This window comes from Penicillium digitatum, chromosome 1 (assembly GCF_016767815.1).
Source record: "Penicillium digitatum chromosome 1, complete sequence".
Taxonomy (NCBI): domain Eukaryota; kingdom Fungi; phylum Ascomycota; class Eurotiomycetes; order Eurotiales; family Aspergillaceae; genus Penicillium; species Penicillium digitatum.
In genome coordinates this window covers 2,944,341-2,963,046 of record NC_089384.1, presented here as the reverse complement: position 1 = coordinate 2,963,046, position 18,706 = coordinate 2,944,341, and the positions used below count along the sequence as shown (strand labels likewise).

Sequence of the window (18,706 nt, the reverse complement as noted above, 5' to 3'; positions counted from 1 at the left end):
AGTGAGGACTGGTCTGCAAGGCTTAAGCTGATAAGCCCCGTCTACCCGCTCTGGCCACACTGCACAGTCACCTGGACTACGCTTCACTGGGCCCATCGTAGCCCAAACGGGCTCCCCACGGCCATCTAGTCTCACAGCTTACCACTAGCGGCCGTCCTTTCAGAGATAGAACGAGAAGAAAAGGATTGAAATTGGCCCCCTTTGCCCCTTCTGACGAGGCCCCACTCATGTTACCCCTCCCAGATCGCCTCCACCACCGCCAACGAACTCCCCGCCGGCCTCCGCACCCCAACCCAAGTGAACCGCGCATCCGCACATTGTAGCAAAGTCCGCCACATCACCTCATCCCTTTCCTGTGCATTCAACAATATCAACATATTCAAATTCATCGCACTCTCTAACCTCCGCCTCCACATCGGCTGCTTCTGGCGCTCCAAAACATGCTCATGAATCAGCACGCGCGTCCCCCGACGCATCCCTGGTACTAACCCTTGAAGAATTTTAATTGCATGCACGTCCCCCCAGTTATGCAAGACGTGTCTGAGATAGAATACGGCAACCTCGCGGAGCGGCTGTGGAGTGAAAAAGTCATGCGCCTGGAACTTCACGCTTCGGTCCGGGCACTGGTCATGTGGGGCGCGTGCGATGACGTCAGGGAGATCTTGAACGACATAGCGGAGGTGCGGATAGGTTGCAGCAGTGGCAATGGAGCATGATCCGTGTGCTCCGCCCACGTCAACGAAGAGGGAACCCGGGGAGAGGCCAGTCAGGGTCGGGCGATAGGCGTCAAGGAAGGCGGTAGGGTGGAAAGCAGGACCGGAGGTGTAACCTCGTTTGCTGGCAGCGAATGTTGCCGCTCGTTGGGGGCATTGGGCGAGGGCGGCGTAGAGAGTGAGATTGTTGTTGGCAAGAGCGAAGCCCTATTCATTGGCTCCAGTCATTAAAAGGGGGCCGTTGGGTGGGGGTGGTAGGGCGAGAACTCACCGATTGAGTGGGATCTGAGGAGCCGGGAAAACGTTTCAATGATTCCATTGTCTATGTTGAGATGTGGTTTTTTTTTTTAGAGAGATGATAAAGATTGTAATGGGTTAGGAAGGAGCACTAACCTTAGTTGCACCAGGCCAGGCATTCTCGCAGGTTGATCCAATCCAGCCATGGATGCCTTCTTCGCGGAGGAGCATGCTGGCTCGCGTGTGCACCACCTCATTGTCGCGAGGTTCATCGAATATTCGGATGGTCATTGCGTGGCGGAGGAGACGGCATACGTCCGCCTCGGGTAGCCCACATTGATCGGCAAGAGCCGCGAAGGTGATGGCCCCACCGCTAGTGGGCACAAGCTGAGCGACGTTGAACTGTTGGATGAAATGCAACGACACTAGATGGGCATGCTGTTGGTAGAATGTCTGGTTAGATGTTTGGAGACCAGGGTATCTTGTTCCCCCCCAAAACGCAGAGAGGGAAAAAGGACTCGGTTGACTGACCGTAGCATATGTTCGCAAGAGATCCGCCGGGTCGAGAAGAAGATCCTGGATCTCGCACGCTGCATGCAGAAGAGCATTTCGCGCGGCATCTACTGCTGGTGGTAGGGCTATCGAGATTGGGCAGTCCGCAGCGAAAGAAGGCTCCTCAAGGCTATGTTCCGCTAGCAAAGTGCGGAGCTCGTGGGCCGATTCGGCAATGACGCTTGCCAGAGACTCAATCCGCGATGAGACCATTATCTACTCAGCTGTGGGCTTCAGGTGGTCAAGACAATCAACAGCCATTGAGAGAGATAATAGACGAAAGGCAAAAATGCCAACAGGCTACGTTCAAGGGATTTGGGGCTAACGTACGGTATTTCTTGCACTGCATCTCATCCCGAGTACCAATGGGAGGCACTGAAGTCTTGTTTAATTTTCCCAATCTAGGCTAAGCATGGATTGTAAGCCCTATGTGGGACTACGCTGGACTAGCTGGTTTAGTGCAAATGACCGAATGTAACCACGACTCCGGTACTCCGTGCGGGGGGGCCTACAGGTGACATTCAATTAGCTGTACTGTACATTTTGTTCGATGACAAGCATAAACGGACTTAAATAGTAAGAACTGCTGCTCCCACTAGGGCCAGTGCACCCGCCAGATAATGGCTGGCCACTATCTTGATGGCTGCCCCACTAAAGGCGCTACTGGTGGTGGTGCCAGTGGTGATGGTGCCAGTGGTGGCACCAGTGCTAATAGTGCCAGTGCTTGTGCCGTTTCTCGCCATAACACGAAAGTAATTGGCTGCAACCGGTGTTCCCAGTCCCGTCTGGTTGATGAAACTCTCTAGGGGCAGGTTCAATCGGTTGATTGGGGTTTGATCGGTCGTCTCCATGAATGATTCGTAGTAGACGGGCATATTAAAGTTGGAGGGTTGATTGAAGAGGAACAAAGTGTAATTGTGTGTTCCGGACTTGGGCTGGGGAGCAACATATGTCGCGATAACGTTCTCCTTGCTACTGCTGTTGATACTTCTGGTCAGGTTGGCGACAACGGTGTGCACAATTACCGATGGAGGAGTAGTTTGATTCCAGTCGGGATCAACCATCAGCAGAAGGTAGCGACTGGTTCTACTCGACCCCAACTCCTGCAGGTGCGGCTTGGGTGCATTCTTGGAGACTGGAGTTTGGAAACTTCTAGTCAACTTGAATATTTATACCTTGGAGGAACCTCGGAGGCTTTTCTTGCATACCGGTTGTATTGAGGAAATCACCCGGCTTGAAGCTGACTTCGGATGATCCTACAGAATATGTCACATTCAAAACGGTGGGTGGCTCGCCGATGACTGCCAGTTCGGGGGGGACCGTGCTAGCAGATGCTGCAGTGATAGCCGCTGCAATCGCGAAGAGAGCAAGAGCCAGACGCATTCCGGTTGAAGTAATAGTCAGAGAGGGATTAACGGATTAATTGAACACCAAGACGCAGGAGGAAGAGAGAATAAATGACCTGACGTGGTAAGGTGGGGGGGGGGGGGATTCGTTTAAGTAGAGACAGCTGGCCCCTTTCTCAGTCGCCAAACGCTTTGCCAACAATCCATGGCCAGACGGAAGAATGTGGTTTGATCATTGTCGGTCTGACTGGCTAGCGGTTGGGTCGCTTGCCCGGGGGACAAAGCATACAACAAATAGAATCAAAGTACAAATCATAGAAAGATAACGAATAGATTAGATTCTCCTGGTTGAGTGCTTTGCTACTTTTGCTACTGTATTTTCTTTGTTCACTAAAAGGGGCTGTGGTCTCTATACAGTTTCAAATTGATACAACTGGTACAGCTTCAAGGTTATTTAAAGGTGATTTTATACTATTCTTAGTAATTTGACAGAAACCAATCGGTATTAGATACTCCCTAGGATCGCATCTGTCACGATTATAGCTCTATAGGGCTTCCGAATCCCTTCATAGAAATGTAGTTGTTATAATAACCCCCGTACTCATAGAAGTACAAAGAACGTTATAACAAAGGACCCTAAAGCACTGATTGAATCGTGGGCTTAGTAGGGGCCTAATAAGGGCCCATGATGGGCCGAAGGTCACACTTGGGCCTGAAGGTTCGACCCCTGGCCTGCCCCGTGGGAGGCTTTTAGGCCCGGGCCCCGGGCCCGAGGTTGGGCTGTGCGGAAGCCAATTTTCGGCCATGAATTGCATTTGATGATTTGACAAGATAGTCGTGTAACAAGGCCATTGATTCGAACAGATTGCTTGTATAAACAGAGATAATATAAAAACCTAAATGGTCAATGTACTCCGTCACATTCGATAGTGCTTCCTGCCCACAACCCGTTCCAGTGCTCTTACATAACCGTGACTTGTCAATTTCCATAACTAGCAACTACCCCGTAGAGTATAAGAAGGTAAAGGGTTTCTTATGCACTCTTAGCAAATTGAAGGTCTTAGGGAAGATCAAGGAGTGTAGCATGAATAGTATCGACTTAGCTTGAAATACACAGCATAAGAATGGCTAGAAGCATTGATCCAAGCACAAGCTCGCCATTCCGGAAATCGAATACCATTCATCATGACGATACTTGCTAGTTCCCTTGAAATTTAGCATACCATATATCAGTACGAAACAAAAACAGCCTACATTCCACACTGCTACCCTGTCACCAAGAACAAATTTGGCAGCGACGAGCGAACGGAACAGACTTGCAGTTCCAAAGAGAGTGAAATATATCGGCATTTGATCTCCTAGCCTTTTTTGACCAAGATTCAACGGATTTTTAATCTCTCGTGGTTAAGGGCAGTCCGCTTCGTTCATCATAAGAATATCACCATCACTTTTTAAAATCAGCCAAGAGACTGGCGTTTCAGTAGTTTCTACTCGGGTTCTTGCTCGGGTAGACTTGCACTGAACAAAAAAGATTGACCGACGCAGGGATCGAACCTGCAATCTCTTGATTCGTAGTCAAGCGCCTTGCCATTGGGCCAGCCGGCCTTACTTATTGGAAAGGAGATTTTGTTTGTGCGCTAGAAGCAAAAGCCTGAAATAGGACAATTCCACCTGCAATCTGACGACCGCTATGGTCAATGATTTGACTTCAGTAGGCGTGGGTCGGCCCTTTTTCCATCAATCTTAACCCGCCATTGGAGCATGTCACCAAAAATAGCGTTTGCATTGGTTCTTTTGCTTCAATTTCGAGGAATCGTGGCATCATGTGACTTCCATAATCTGGCCATGCTGGGTGCCTCAGGCTCTCGATCACGAATCTGTTAGATAGGGAGAGTGGTGGCTTTGAGGAAGCATACAACTCTACGATGATGTCCATATGTCGCCAAACAATTTTGATCTGAGTCTAATTTTTTTAAACCATCTATGCATTAGGTGATAATTCCTACACTGGATGCAAAACCTGGCAAGCGTTAGAACGACTCGCGCAGGGGAAGGTCTGGTTAAGGACAGTAGCGTCGGCGCGCCCAGAGTCAACATGCAAACCCCTTCTAGAACTAGGAGAATAGATCTTGATCTGCTTCAAACAAACATCTAGTCAAGCGGCACATACTCGCCGCCTCCATACCAGAGACGGCCTCTCCGAATGACTAGGCCCTCTTGCCCAACAATCCATTCCCCCCCCTTCCCGATGGCACCCTCTTTGGGCCAGTACTCATCTTCCAACTTCTGATTAATTTCCCCAATTTTATCAATCAACAGTTGAACACGCGAAGGATCGATCTTCTCTGCGCCATCTGATTCGCTGACCAGAAACCCGTCCTGGGATATGAACCTTGCAATGGTGAGATGTGCCGAGGGAACAATGTAACGCGAAGCAACAGGGACCTTGGTTTGTCGCACCATATCAAAGATATCTCGGCGAAGATGGTGGTATGTGTAGTGCTCATTATCGCTACTGGATTGCGCTTCTAGGCACTCACCAGCAGCCGGAACAAAGCTGAGCGCTAGTGCGGCGGAATCAAAGCTTACCATTGGCTTGATAAGACGTGTAGGGTGACTGCGTGGGTATCCTGCAATATCTGCCGTGGTGACATCCTTTGATGACAGGAGGATCTGGACAAGTTCCTCGATTTGTTGTTCTGTCAGGGAATGAGCAGCTTCCAAGACAGTAATGTGAAGGTTTTCAGGCGGCATTAGCCAGAGCGCTACGGCCACTCATGTTAATGACATAGATAGCTACATGGGAAGTTCCTCATCAGAGAATTTCATTCTGGTGAACTTACAAGGAGAAATGCTCTTTAACTCATTTTGAATAAAGCAGATGAGGTCGCGAACTTGAGGCGAGGGTCTGGCCCAAATGACAAGACAATTTCGAGGATCGACAAACCCATCTTCCTTTTCAGGGCCATCAAGTCGCTTCAGAATCTCGTCAAGGGACCAGCCAGGAAAGCTGTCGGCTAGGATCTTCGCGCTTTGCTGGCTATTGCGAGCCACTCGGTGGTTCTCGTATCGAGATTGTAGTTTCGCCTATCATTCGAGCAAAAGATGGTTAAGCTGCTGATAATATATCACAATTCGAGCATCCACCCACCGAATCGTCGTTTGCCTCCGCAATTAAGGACTGGAAGGAGTTGTCCTCTGATACTGGGATTGGAATCATGACGAAGACGTGGAAAGTTGATCGATTTGTATTAAAAGGTTGATATCAGGGGGTGGGGAGTGAGTCAACTACAACCTTGGCAGTCGGGAGGCTAAAAATACACATCTCATTCAAGAATCAAACAGGCTAAAATAGCCGGCAAAAGGCAAAATTTGCCTGTTTAAGACAAGGAGGAGAACATCGAGCCCGAGGCGACGGGTTAATAAATCGAAGCATTGAATGATAGCATTTGGTTCCGAGGTGCAACTGTGATTGGATTTTTGAGGCTGGTGCTTTTCATGCCGAAAGGACCTGAGCACCCCTGAACTATTTTATAGAATCAGCTTGAAATGGGCTACAGAGAATAGCGGACTTTCCGTAGATTTAAGGATCGGAGTAAGATCACTGATATACAACATACAAGAGAATTAGAACGCCACCTGGCACATGATGACATCCGGTCGTCTAAGCTCATGTCATACTCATGACTTTAAAGTGGTGATATATAACAAAAACCATTCCGCTAGCTGGCAAAATCTAACGTATTTCACATGCACATGTCTATTTGGGGTAATCCTTGATGTGGTGGCTCTTCAGTTTGACAAACTGCTCGAACCCGAATCGACTTAGGGTAACACCGCGGCCAGAGTTCTTCCAGCCTGTCCAGGCGAGGTCCTACAAGATACTTCGGTTAGTGAAAGGCGACAATAGTAGATGGAAGGAACAGGACTTACAGGGCTGGGGTAGTCAGATCGGTTGACAAAAACGGTGCCAGCCTCAACCCGCTCAACCAGCTTCTCGGCCGCAGTAACATCCTTGCTCCAAATACTGGCAGTAAGGCCGAAATCGCTATCGTTCATCAGACGAACGGCCTCGTCGTCACCCGAGACCTTCATTACGGGAATCACAGGCCCAAAGGTTTCATCCCTCATCACGGCCATATCATGATTAACGCCGGTCAGCAGGGTAGGCTTGACGTAATTTCCATTTGAAGGGAAGTTCTCAAAGTTCTGATTGGCAGGGGTTTCGTTCTTCGCACCCTTCTGCACAGCGTCTTCGATTTGCGCGATGATGGCCTCCTTTGCACGCTTAGATACAACAGGTCCAATTTGGGTCTTGGGGTCAGAAGGCTCGCCAACACGGTAATTGCTCAAGACCTTTTTCACCTCAGTAATGAAACCATCGTGGACCTTCGCATGGACATAGACACGCTCGATCGCGCAGCAGCTCTGTCCACTGTTGAATATAGCGCCATCCACGACTTCTTCAGCGGCCCAGGCGAGATCTACATCATCTCGCACGTAAGCCGGGTCCTTACCGCCAAGTTCTAGACCAACATTCACAATCCGATCGGAGGCTGCCTTTTGCACTGCAAGGCCACCAGCTTCGGAGCCCGTGAAACAGATATGATTCACTAGCGGGGAGCGTATCAAGGTCTCAATGAATGTGAAAGATCCGCAGTGGAAGAATTGAAGCACATTTTCGGGAAGACCGGCCGCAGCAAAAGCAGAGGCAAATTGCTCAACGATTGTTGGAGTCTGGGGAGAGGGCTTGAGAATTACAGCGTTTCCAGCGAGAATGGCGGGAATCAAGCTGTTGACAAGGGTGAGGTAAGGGTACTATGTATCGACTTATCAGCGTCTGCAAGTATACCAACATCTTGACAAATTGGACTCACGTTCCATGGGAAGATGATCAGCACCACACCGACAGGCGAACGCTTGATGTACCGTCTAAATCCCTTTTCCTCTTCTCCAGGCACAACTCCTTGCTCGCCTAGCACGGAGCTACTAATGCGGATCAAGTAACGACTACGCTTGATGGCGGTCGCGACTTCGGCACCTGTATAGGCGATGGGCCGGCCCATCTGCTCAGTAACTTCACGTGCCAATTCATCCTTCTTTTTCTCCAAAACATCAAGAGCACTTTCCACGATTTTCTGTCTCTGTTCCAATGTTGTGGACTGTGAGAATAGCCTGAAAGCTGCTTGGGCGGCCACCGTAATCTGTTTCAACTCATCCGGCGAGACACCGGTGCGGGTTACAACAGGCTCATTGGTGACAGGGGAGATGGTTGTAATAGTTTCCAGCGACATAATGCAAGGTTTTTATGATTCAACTTATACAAAAAGAAGAAAGGAATTGGAGAAGATGTTGGGGAGGGATGAGGGGCAGTCACGTTACGCTCCAGCGGTTTATCTCTTATCGCGAGAATGAGGTCATCGTCATTGAGCACTCCCAAGGCACATCTCCAGGGCTCATTACGATTGCTCAAGCTCTGTCTAAATATCTCTAACTAGTCGTGCACCCGCCCATGCATAGCGGTAGTTATGCTGGTACCAATTGACACTAAAAACTGTTAGTTGCTTCAGCTTGCTTCACATTACAGGGCTTGTGCTCACAAAGTAGTCCTGCCAGCAATGCGAGGCAGAGTTGCCCACGAGCCACCGAGAACAATATTGTGTTTTCCATCAAAGAAGTCCGCTGTCAAGATCGATGAGTTTAAGTTCGGATTTGATGCTCAAGGTATCACTTACATGTGTATCCAGGGTAAATGTCCATAGCTTTGAAGTCATCGTGCGGCATCAATGGTGTGCTGGTCCATTCCCAGACACCTCCCATTTCACCCTGGCCAGCTAACTGATCCCCATTGGATGTGACAGGGATAGGGTGCCAGTTATTGAAACCAACATTACAACCAGTGAGATCACGGAAAACAGTCTGATCGGTAGAATTGGGCTTGCTATCATTAGCAAGCCCGTTGACCCCATTCCTATTTGATAGATTAGTTTCTGCTATTTCACAAATACGTTTCTTCCCATACCTGTGATCATTTGTTACTCGATCACCTTTGAGTTGGTCCGAGTAATGATAGATACTCCTGGTCTCTTCAAACGTCGGGATCCTGCATTTCATGCACTTTGCATAGCTCGCCACCTCATCGTAGGAAGCAGCCAATGGCCAGTCTTGTGCAACTTCAAGAGCCACAGGCCCGAACACAGTTCGAACTGTGATGTCTTTCAGAGAGAGTCCTGCGGGACTGGAGCTCGAACCGGCCTGAGCATCTGAAGAGCTGATTCCCTTGGAAACGGGATTGTCTTGGCTTGGCTTGAACACCCAAGACGCGGGATAGGTTTTAATGCCCTTATCCTGTATATACTTGGCATACTCACCATTGGTGATGGGCCGAGCTTGAGCTTCAAAGGCATGCACGGTGACTTTTCTTTGGGGCTTCTCGTTGTCCCAGCCAAAGGATTGATTTGGCACAACTTCTTCATTGGAATCATTCAATCCAATTTCAATAGTCTGCCGTGGAATTCTGAACCACTTGTTTGGCTTTTTGTTTATCTTCGCTTGGCGATTGATTTGCTCAAAGTCCGGGCGATCAACACCTGTGGGAGGAAGAGTCTTATCACTCTGGATCAGCATGTAGAGGAAGGTCTCGAGGTGCATTGCTTCGTGCTCATAGCCAATCCAAAGAGCTTCTCCAAGAGCACGGTCTTGCGACGCATATCCCTGTTGTAGGATTGAGAGCGCACGATTCCGCACTCTATCTTGGTAATCAAGAATTTCGTCCAGTGGCGGCCACTCATCGGGTATCTCGCTGTGGCTGTGGCATTGCTGTGGATCTTCAACGTCCGGATCAATGCCGCGCTCAAAAATTGTTTTATAATTACTAGGCTCAGTTGATTCCTCTTGCAAAGCCCGCGTCAGGTGAATATCTGGGTTCCAATTTGATTAGCATTGAGCACGACAAGCAAGATGCAAGATTGAAGACACACCAAGAAATGTCGGAATATGACCAAAATAAAAGATCAACGCATTTCTGAGCTTGATCGGTTGAGACAAAAGCTCCTCGTGAGGGACCATGGTTCTAGTTGCGAGATCCCACGCAGTCCACAGAGACTGAAAGTTTTCAATGCTCGGGATCGGTTGGGCTGCATACTTTGAAGGGTTCATAGACAGATCGAGCGCAGCAGGTGATAGCAGATGCAGGTCTGTTCAAACACAAGTCAGTAGGTCCACAGGAAAGGTTTGACTGAAAGATCAAGGCTCACGATAATCATCTGTCGAGTTTCCGAATTCGACCTGAGAGATGAGGTTTGCATTACGCCACAGCTGATCCCGTTCGTTGCGACCGTACTTCCATGCCTCTTCAAAGATGAGCTTTTCTCCTTTGCGAATCTTGATCCCATTGATGATCACATCAACTTTCGAAACATAAAAGGCTTGATGCCGTCCCTCGCGGTTATCGTAATCGGTCAAAATCTCCCATTCATCAGCTTTGAAGGCCTTGAATCCAAGGACCCTGTTGGCATGCAGGAGGCCATTCTCATAGAATTTTCGAGTAATGCCCTTGCTGTCGTTATATGCCCTAAACACCTTTTCCGGGTTTTTGCATGCATCCAATCCGACAAGTAGAAAATCGGACGGGCCTAATAGCTTGGAAAAACCACCAAGGAAGTCTGCAGCATCCGGGGGACTGAAATTGCCCATGGATGATCCCATTGACAATACCAGTGTCGGTCGCTTCCGATTTTCTGGGCTTTTTAGCCAGCCGACAGCATCATCGTACGTTCCATGAAGACCATGGAATCCTACATGGATGAAGCTTTCGGGCGAGATTTCGGAAAATGTTCGCTGCAATTCCCCCAATGAAAGGTCCAAAGCATAGTAATCTACTTTCTTTTCACTCCGTTCACATTCTCGAAGTAGAATCTCGATCTTGCGCAGGTTTCTAAAAAAAAGATTTGGTCAGAACTTTGCACAAAATTATTTAGGCGCGCGAAGCGACGGAGACAGGGTGTATGGGTCACAGACCCACTGCCGAGCTCCACCAACTGTGCATTTTCTGGAATATGTGCGACTATCTTCTTCGCATGCTTTTTCAATATCTCGATTTCAGTGTTGGTAAGGTAATACTCATCCAAGTAAGTGATCTCCTCAAAGAGCTTCAATCCCTTGGCGTCGTAGAGTAGGAGGGTAGGGAACGTGCGCTGTTTTCCAGCTGGTGGGTCCAGATTCTTGTACACATCATCCACCAAGGAGAATTCCATGTCACATTGGTGGATGTTCACAATTTCAACTGTGTCGACATTCCTGAGCAAGGTAGGAGACATGACTGCGAGTGCATCAATGTCAGTTCGTCAGTTCAGAAGCGGAAGCAGTAGAAACAAAGCAGGACTTTTTTATATCGGGAATTTGTCAAACAAAAACAGGTGGAAGAGGTCAAGCCGGCGTACCTGCCAAAAACAATCTCTATGACAAATAATTAGAGAACGTAGAGAGCGGGTAAGGCCCACAAGTTATAGGTGATGTGACGAATTGATCGACAAGGGAGTAGGAAAATAAAGGAGATACGTAACTGCATAGAGAAACTACGCAGACTTTATAATTGACCTTCCAGGAGCAGATTGGCTTCTAACCCGGTTTTGCCTGGGTGAACATGTTTGCAACACCCCCACAAGTCTAGATTCATGGCCTAATCTCATGAGTGGATAATTGCGAAAAGATCTGTAGTCTTAGATTGGGCAAAATTGGATCAGACAAATAGTTGACTCACCCTACCCGTGCCATTTTACATCGGAGTCCGAGTTAATCTACTTCGAACTAATTTTACTTGCAGCACACTCTGCCGCTAACCCAATTCGAGTATGTCCACTGCAGCCAGCTGTGGATATTCCCAAAGTAGCTTCTCAACTTTCCCGTAGTTCTTCTGTTCCACTTCATGTTTGCATCTTGCCAGTCGAGATGCTGTAGATACAGAGAAGAGTTACAGGAGCAGGTGAAGTCACAGGTGAAGTCATAGGTGAAGTCACAGGTGGATGTTTGCCTTGTTTGTGTTTGTTGAGCTTGTCTGTTTGCAGCCTTTGTTCAGTTTGCACTTAGTTGCTAAAGAAATCAAGCGATAATAGTGGCAAGCCCACACAAGGCGATAGTTCAGCTGAGCCCTGTGGGCCAAGCTGAGGTGACCGGTGGCCCACCAAAATCCAGGACGCAGTTCAGCTGACCTTTGTGGGCTGGGCTGAATTGACCGGTGTGTGCTCCCGAGAGGATTGCAGGGTTGCATACTCTCGGCGCCTGAGGCCGCTACTCAGCGGCGCTCGGACCAAGCAATTGGTCACAGGAAAAAGGGGTTTCATGTTGGATAAGCGAGGGCTTGGCATGTTATGTAATAACTCTACATTATAACTGGTGTTTAGCACTATCCAATAGAAACCATGCGATCCTTACAGAATCTCAGGTGTGATCGGAAAAACCACGTGATCTAGACATTTCTTATCTCCACCGGTCAGTTTCTTTCAGCCCACAGGAGTCCGCTGAACGGCGTCCTAAGCCTACACCAATACCTTCAGACCCGGTGTTGGTGGGCTCCAGCAGACAACAAACTCTCATCGGATCACAAATTGCGAAATCAAGTAGCTTTTATATGACAACTTCCATACAGAAGATACTTTTACATCATGAATCGTACTCTCAATTTTCTCAACCCTTAGACTGGTTAGACTCAAAGAAGGGATATATGTTGTAGGACATAAATAAACTCTTGATCATAAGACATCAAATTAAGTGGGCTTTGAAAAAAAAAAACTGTTGAAATTTGTATACAATCCTTTGACATGTGCCTAACTAGTACTCTTCAAAGACGCCCTTTATACCTCTATTTAAAAATTTCAGCACTAACTCTAGTAGTAGATCAATAAACGCTAACCCATATTAGGTCTTTGTTTTCCTCCTTAAACTTGAGCTAATGTTAGTTTTGAGAAAATTGAGGGTACGACTTTGTCGCACAAGAATCGTCTGAATTTAGTTGCCATATGAAAAAGCTTTATTTTGCAGTTTGCTATCCGCTGGGGCCCACACCAACACCTAACTACCCGGCGTTGGTGTGGGCTTGCCACGATTACTGAAGTAATAGCACAGTAGTTACGTGGTTGAAAACAGGGTGTAATACCCGGAAAAATACCCGGACTGCCATGATGGCGTAGTCTATACAAATTGTATGTTGTGTTTTGTTAGCAATTGTCCGTACAGATTGGAAAAAGCGCGGATTTTGTCATTTAGTTAGAGAACCCAGAGAGCTTTTTTATGCCTACGCATTGAACGTCCCAAACAGTGTTGCACCAGAAATTTCCGTCACTTAATTAACCTTCGACACAGCCTTGCTTTTAGTGTTGCAAGTCTATATATCTAGTACTCCGTAAAAAGGTATAGGACAACACATGTTTCGAAAAAAGGTCTTTTTGTGTTCAGCATTACAACAAAATTGCTTTTCTAAGAAACAAAGATTGTTTCTTCATCAGTGTTTGGGGGGGGGGGGGGGGGGGGGGGGGGGGGGGGTTGTCCTTCGAAGCCATCCCGGCAACCGCTCGACGGACATGTATACAAACCCTGAAAGAATCATCTTAAATCAACTACCATCAGCTTAAGAGCATCATAACAAGCTATTCCTATACCAAAATGGCCAACGTTTTTCGACGTCTCCGCCAAGGCATCAAGTCTTGCCAATATGCCAAACTTTTTAATTTAGATCAAGAGTTGGCTTGAGCCATCAACGAACTGTGTGACTTTCAGATACAACCCGCGGTGTACACTTTCAGAATCGACCACACTACCTCAATTGACACTACTTCCGCAATTTCCCTTTCTCAATCTGATCCCCAATCTCTATCTAACATGTCTAGAACAATTTCGCTAACAGGAACAATGCCTACCTGTATCGGTGATATCTGGCTCTGTTCATACACTGACTCATTACTGGTAGACACCGAAGAGCGATGGCGACATGATATTTGGAAAGGATTTATAGCGAGAGTTGGATTATTTGGGGGGGATTATTTGAGAGCATGGTGCTTGGGCGCTTTGCAATGTCATACATTAAGGGTAATAGATAGGTCCTCGGGTTGAGGAAATTTGTTCTTGGAATGTCTTGGGGTGATATTCTCAGGCTGGTGAGGCGCCCTTGGGCAAAACGGATCCAAGAACTACAACTTCACAATTCGAATTTCAGTTCGAGTAAAGTGGGACAGAACTCCAGGGAATTTTGCCTACATAGATTACTTCCCATCGTGACTAGTATAACTGCCACAGTTGTATCTACCTGAAACATTCGTCTTTACCGAGCCAAAGCCACACATCTTGGGTTAGGTGAAAGATCTATATGCACAGTCGTACCATTTAGTTTATTCAGTTCTTACTCTTTTTATGCATATTGGGCCATAAATTGGACAAAGCGGGAAAAAAAAAATGATAGGGCCGTTTTAGTTTCAGCGAGGTTAAACCATGAGATTGGGAGAAACAAAGGAAAGGACGACCTAAGTCTCGGTTTCCCTTTTCAGACGAAGATCTTTGTTTCGAATTGTCTTTTGATCTAACTCCCAATCTCTTTTTCAATGCGTTTGTTGTCTTTCTTGTCGTGTCTGTGAGGTACTTAAGGGCCACTGTTTCTTGCTTTGCCATCTTCCTTCAACATCCAAGATACCAGATGCCAAAATTCTCTTCCTTCTCTTTCTATCCCATAAAAAGTCTTTAAATCATAGCAAGTCCACCTGCAACCAGATCGCAACTTCTTCACGGATTTACCTGTATCAATCCCCACGACTTTGTTGGGAGCAAGACAGTATTTCGATCATGCCCATCGACATTGACCACGCGAGAAATTATGCAAGCTCCAGGCAGACCACGACTCCTCTCTCTTCTCAAGAAGAGAAAGATCTCATACTGGAAGCCCTCGCTTTGCGAAAAGAAAAGCTCAGAGCTCTTGCAAGTATCGTTAACAACATGTCTGCCGAGCTGACTGATAGAGAGATCGTCCATATGTACTATCGGGTGGAGGTTGGCTCTTATCTCTTACCAGCTTCGAACTTCATCGCCAACGAGAATCCCTCCGAAGCCGAGGCTATGGTCAAGCTTGCTAGAGAATCTGCAAATAAATCCAAAAATCCGCTCCTGGTTGCCAAGTGTGAATTCTGGATGGGTCGAGTTGAGTTTCTACGCGGAAACATGCGCAAAGCTCACGAGCACTTCGTAAAAGCGAATCTTTGCGCCATGGATCCGAAAGAGGGCGTCGAATGTCAGGACTTGAGCTTTTTTCTGGATATTACCAGGCATGGAATTAGTGAGCAAACTCGGGCTGCAAGACTACGTGCTCATGAGGAGGCTATCGCTGCGCACGTGCGATTTGACAAGACTACGAACAACTCTGTCTCGACCGAAGTTAAACGCAAGCGACCATTGAGAACATGGAAAGGGGCTCTCGTCAAACTACAGCTACCATTGGTCAAGCAACGCCCACTTGCTAAAATCAGAAAGCCCCGGTGTAAGGTGCCGACTCGACGAAAGGTGGACGAGAAACATCTGCAGCAAGAGATCGACGATGAGACAAGCTTGAAGAACGAGGTTCTTGGAAAGGTCCTTGCAGAAGAGCTTGGGTACGAGACTTGGAGCGATTCTGAGGATGACACCGATACCGATACTGATAATGAGTCTGATGACGATCACAGCGGAGACCCTGCAGATGGTACAGATGACACCGCAGATGAGAAAGCAGAAAAATCTCCAGATGCTCCTGATAAGCCCCGAGAATCAGAGCCCTCCATTGACCCACCCACGGCCCCGGTCAAAGTTCCGTCTGATCAAGCCGCGTATGAAATGCCCAAGCCGGGATCGGCCCGGGCCCGGTTCAGACAAGAGTGTTTCCATATGGGCCTCACATCAGTCCTCAACGGAGAACCCTATGAGCGTCCGAAAGAACCATTTGTGTTTGGAATCCCCCACGAACCGACAAAGCAAACCCAGTTTCGGCTTGGGTTTTTCAAGGTTGGCCTCGCAAAACGCTGCCGCCCAATGACCATTTTTCCAAAGCAGGATGGTGAAATCACTATTTCTCCCGAGGAATGGAAATCTATCGAACATGATGCTCGTAATAAGATTGTGACCTATGAATACTTGCGGAGGGAGAGATATGAACTAATTAAGGTTGCCGAGGAGATGTGACTTGGGGGCTGATGGAAAACTGCAGATCTCTGTGTGGCATATGTGTCTAGATGTATGTGGGAATATATGTATGAATAGATTGGTTCAAAATTTTTTTTTCCCTTTCAACACTGGTTCAGACGGTATAGTATCAAGTAAGGGGCTGAAAGAATAAAGCAACAAAAGAATCCCTGCAATTCAATTCATCTCTAGGGTGTGCTACTGTTCCAAACCATAGCAGCTGGTGTGAGCGAAGTCCATTAAAAAAAACCTTTGAGATATAGATTTGATTCCAGTCCTCGATTCCATCAATTGGCCTAAATAGCTGAACAGTTTCCTGGTCTAGCGGTTATGATTTTCCGTTAACAAATGCGATAAGCATGTGTTCCGGAAAGGTTCTGGGTTCGATTCCCAGGGAAACTATTTTTGGACTCTTTTTCGGGTTACCTTTTTTTTTTACATCAAAATCAAACTTGTTCATCTCAGTCAAAGGCACTACTTTTGAGTGAAAAGTGTAGGATGCATTGTTTCGATTGAATGTCTTCTATCTCCAAAATGGCATGACAGCGCCACTGAACCTTCTAAAACTTTTGTCTGAATAATTCGACCCACTGTCCAAGATTTAAAAAATTGGGATTTCAAATGAAAAATTAAGTAAAATAAGTGCGCTTCCAAAGAATGATCATGAGGGAATCAAAATATCAAAATCTAAACAGTGAGGAAATGGGGAGCGTTAAGGACCAATCCCATCAAGCATCCACCGATCGTTCCAGCGATGGGAATGGTCATGATCCAAGCAACCAACAAAAGACCGACACGCTGGAAGTTGACGGCCTTGTAAGTTCCATTGCAAAGTCCCACACCGACTGTAGCGCCAGTAATGCACATGGAGGTGGAAACGGGCAGGGAGAACTGCGAGAAGACTAGAACCGTGATGGCAGCACCCATCTCCATGGAGGAGCCACGGGACGGGGAGTGGTAAGTGATCTTGTTGCCCATGACTAAGTGTGCAGTTAGTAAAAAAAAAATTGAAGAGTGGCAAAAGGATAGAAGGGTGTGCTCACCTTTCATGATGTTGTAGCCGTAAGTGCACAGGCCGATGGAAATGCAGATGGCTAGGACGGCGAGCTGCCAGATAGGCACGGGGGACTTGGATGCAGCGGGGGTTCCGGTGGACCAGGCCGAGTAAATGGCAGCCCAGGGGCCAACGGAGTTGCCAATATCGTTAGCACCGTGAGCGAACGAAGCAGTGCAGGCAGTGATGATCTGGATGAAGGAGTAGGTGTGCTCAACCTCGTTAGGGTATTTTATGGCATTGGCGTAGACACGCTTCATGCGCTCACCCTCCGGAGTACCCTCATTACCACTCTGGGCAGTGTGAATGTCGTAGTGGAAACCATAGAGAAGGCCGACCGTGATGATAGCGGGCAGGCGCTTGGCCATGCGCTTCATGTTGCGGAACTCATAGATCTCTCCGGCGCCCATGGGGTTGTCGCGGAGAAGACGCATAGCCCAACCAATGGGACCACGGCTTTGGAGGAGCTTGGCGTTGTGACGTTCCTCGGACTGCGCCATAATTTCACGGTAGGTGAGCTGGTTGGCCTCGACCCTATCAACGGATCGCTCCTCCGTAGAGCCCGGGATGGAGGCAACACCGGTCTTGGCCTCCTTCTCATCGACAGGCAGGTGAGACTCGTGGTACTCGTCTTCCTCTTGTACCACAGCATAGTTGGGGATCTGAGCGACCTCGGAATCGGTAGGAACGGGACGGTTGAAGAGCAGAGGGCCCTGGATGACCGTCCACCATTTCACACTGGGGTCCTTCTTGATGATGCGGGCGTGGAGGAAAGGAACGAAGAAGATGGCGGACAAGAGGCAGACACCACCACCAGTGCCCATAGTGACAGCAGCAACGTACCAGCCGGGCTTCTTGTTCAAACCCAGCTTGGGAGAGCCCTTGTACACAATGGAGAGGGTGCAAATGGTAGCAGCAACCAGGAAGAAGAACGGAGCACTCCAGACGGCCCAGGCGATAGGGTTTCTGCGTACATGTACGGTGTACTTAATCAACAGGAAGATGATGGCAGCGAAGCAACCGGAGATGACAGGAGCCATGCCAAGACCAGCGAAAATGGCACCGAGACCTTTGCCATCGTTCCAACCCCACTGAACCTGCGAGGCACCAACCGTTGCAACACCGACACCGGCGACAGCAGAGATAAGAGAGTAGGTGGAGGAAACGTGGGCGGAGTTTTTGGTACACCACATTACCCATGAGGATGCAGCGGCAAGGGCACATGTGAAAGCAAGCATTTGAACGCCGGCATTGCCTTTGAAGGCTGAGTTGGGAATGATGCCGTTCTTGATAGTATCAGCGGTGCGAGCACCGACAGCGACAGCTCCGACGAATTCGAAAATGGTGCCGAGGACCATGGCCTGTCGGTAGGAGATAGATCGAGAAGAGACACTGGTGGCCCATGAATTGGCAACATCGTCTATGAAGATTCAAAGGTTAGAGGTCAACCCGTCGAAGATAAGCTCTGTGCTACTCACTTGCACCGTTGTTGAATGCATCTAGCATCGCGAACAACGTGCCGATGGCAAAGATGTAATCATATTGGTGGAGATACATCTTGATGGCTTGTACCAATTCAAATGATTCCCAACCAAGTGAAAGCTTAGCGT

General features: G+C 48.0%; 7 protein-coding genes and 2 non-coding genes across 9 annotated transcripts; 2 read left to right on the top strand and 7 right to left on the bottom strand.

Annotated features, from left to right (window-relative positions):
- Positions 1 to 230: 230 nt before the first annotated feature.
- Pdw03_3359 (Sterigmatocystin 8-O-methyltransferase) lies at positions 231 to 1,715 on the bottom strand (the record flags this gene model as incomplete). The annotated part of the gene is made up of 4 exons (XM_066100467.1): positions 231 to 920; positions 985 to 1,035; positions 1,107 to 1,388; positions 1,482 to 1,715. The coding sequence occupies 4 exons, from the start codon at positions 1,713 to 1,715 to the stop codon at positions 231 to 233; spliced, it is 1,257 nt and encodes a 418-aa protein (XP_065955867.1).
- Positions 1,716 to 2,071: 356 nt separating this feature from the next.
- On the bottom strand, positions 2,072 to 2,885 carry Pdw03_3358 (mitochondrial 54S ribosomal protein mL38; the record flags this gene model as incomplete). Its single annotated transcript, XM_014676784.1, has 2 exons — positions 2,072 to 2,637; positions 2,711 to 2,885. The coding sequence occupies 2 exons, from the start codon at positions 2,883 to 2,885 to the stop codon at positions 2,072 to 2,074; spliced, it is 741 nt and encodes a 246-aa protein (XP_014532270.1).
- A 1,496-nt stretch (positions 2,886 to 4,381) lies between these two features.
- On the bottom strand, positions 4,382 to 4,453 carry Pdw03_tRNA5. Its single transcript has one exon. It is a non-coding gene; the product is annotated as a tRNA-Arg (tRNA).
- Positions 4,454 to 4,999: 546 nt separating this feature from the next.
- On the bottom strand, positions 5,000 to 6,068 carry Pdw03_3357 (RNA ligase/cyclic nucleotide phosphodiesterase; the record flags this gene model as incomplete). Its single annotated transcript, XM_014676785.1, has 3 exons — positions 5,000 to 5,613; positions 5,692 to 5,935; positions 6,000 to 6,068. The coding sequence occupies 3 exons, from the start codon at positions 6,066 to 6,068 to the stop codon at positions 5,000 to 5,002; spliced, it is 927 nt and encodes a 308-aa protein (XP_014532271.1).
- A 540-nt stretch (positions 6,069 to 6,608) lies between these two features.
- Positions 6,609 to 8,142, bottom strand: Pdw03_3356 (Aldehyde dehydrogenase family protein, putative; the record flags this gene model as incomplete). Its single annotated transcript, XM_014676786.1, has 3 exons — positions 6,609 to 6,722; positions 6,782 to 7,666; positions 7,726 to 8,142. 3 exons carry the CDS (start codon positions 8,140 to 8,142, stop codon positions 6,609 to 6,611), a joined length of 1,416 nt encoding a protein of 471 aa, XP_014532272.1.
- Positions 8,143 to 8,328: 186 nt separating this feature from the next.
- Pdw03_3355 (Sulphatase-modifying factor) lies at positions 8,329 to 11,166 on the bottom strand (the record flags this gene model as incomplete). The annotated part of the gene is made up of 7 exons (XM_014676787.1): positions 8,329 to 8,395; positions 8,449 to 8,530; positions 8,584 to 8,819; positions 8,871 to 9,768; positions 9,829 to 10,044; positions 10,105 to 10,784; positions 10,868 to 11,166. The coding sequence occupies 7 exons, from the start codon at positions 11,164 to 11,166 to the stop codon at positions 8,329 to 8,331; spliced, it is 2,478 nt and encodes an 825-aa protein (XP_014532273.1).
- A 3,511-nt stretch (positions 11,167 to 14,677) lies between these two features.
- Pdw03_3354 (uncharacterized protein) lies at positions 14,678 to 16,042 on the top strand (the record flags this gene model as incomplete). Its single annotated transcript, XM_014676788.1, has 1 exon — positions 14,678 to 16,042. One exon carries the CDS (start codon positions 14,678 to 14,680, stop codon positions 16,040 to 16,042), a length of 1,365 nt encoding a protein of 454 aa, XP_014532274.1.
- A 310-nt stretch (positions 16,043 to 16,352) lies between these two features.
- Pdw03_tRNA54 lies at positions 16,353 to 16,444 on the top strand. Its single transcript has one exon. It is a non-coding gene; the product is annotated as a tRNA-Val (tRNA).
- Positions 16,445 to 16,729: 285 nt separating this feature from the next.
- Pdw03_3353 (Sodium/phosphate symporter, putative) lies at positions 16,730 to 18,653 on the bottom strand (the record flags this gene model as incomplete). The annotated part of the gene is made up of 3 exons (XM_014676789.1): positions 16,730 to 17,022; positions 17,086 to 18,516; positions 18,575 to 18,653. 3 exons carry the CDS (start codon positions 18,651 to 18,653, stop codon positions 16,730 to 16,732), a joined length of 1,803 nt encoding a protein of 600 aa, XP_014532275.1.
- Positions 18,654 to 18,706: the final 53 nt, after the last annotated feature.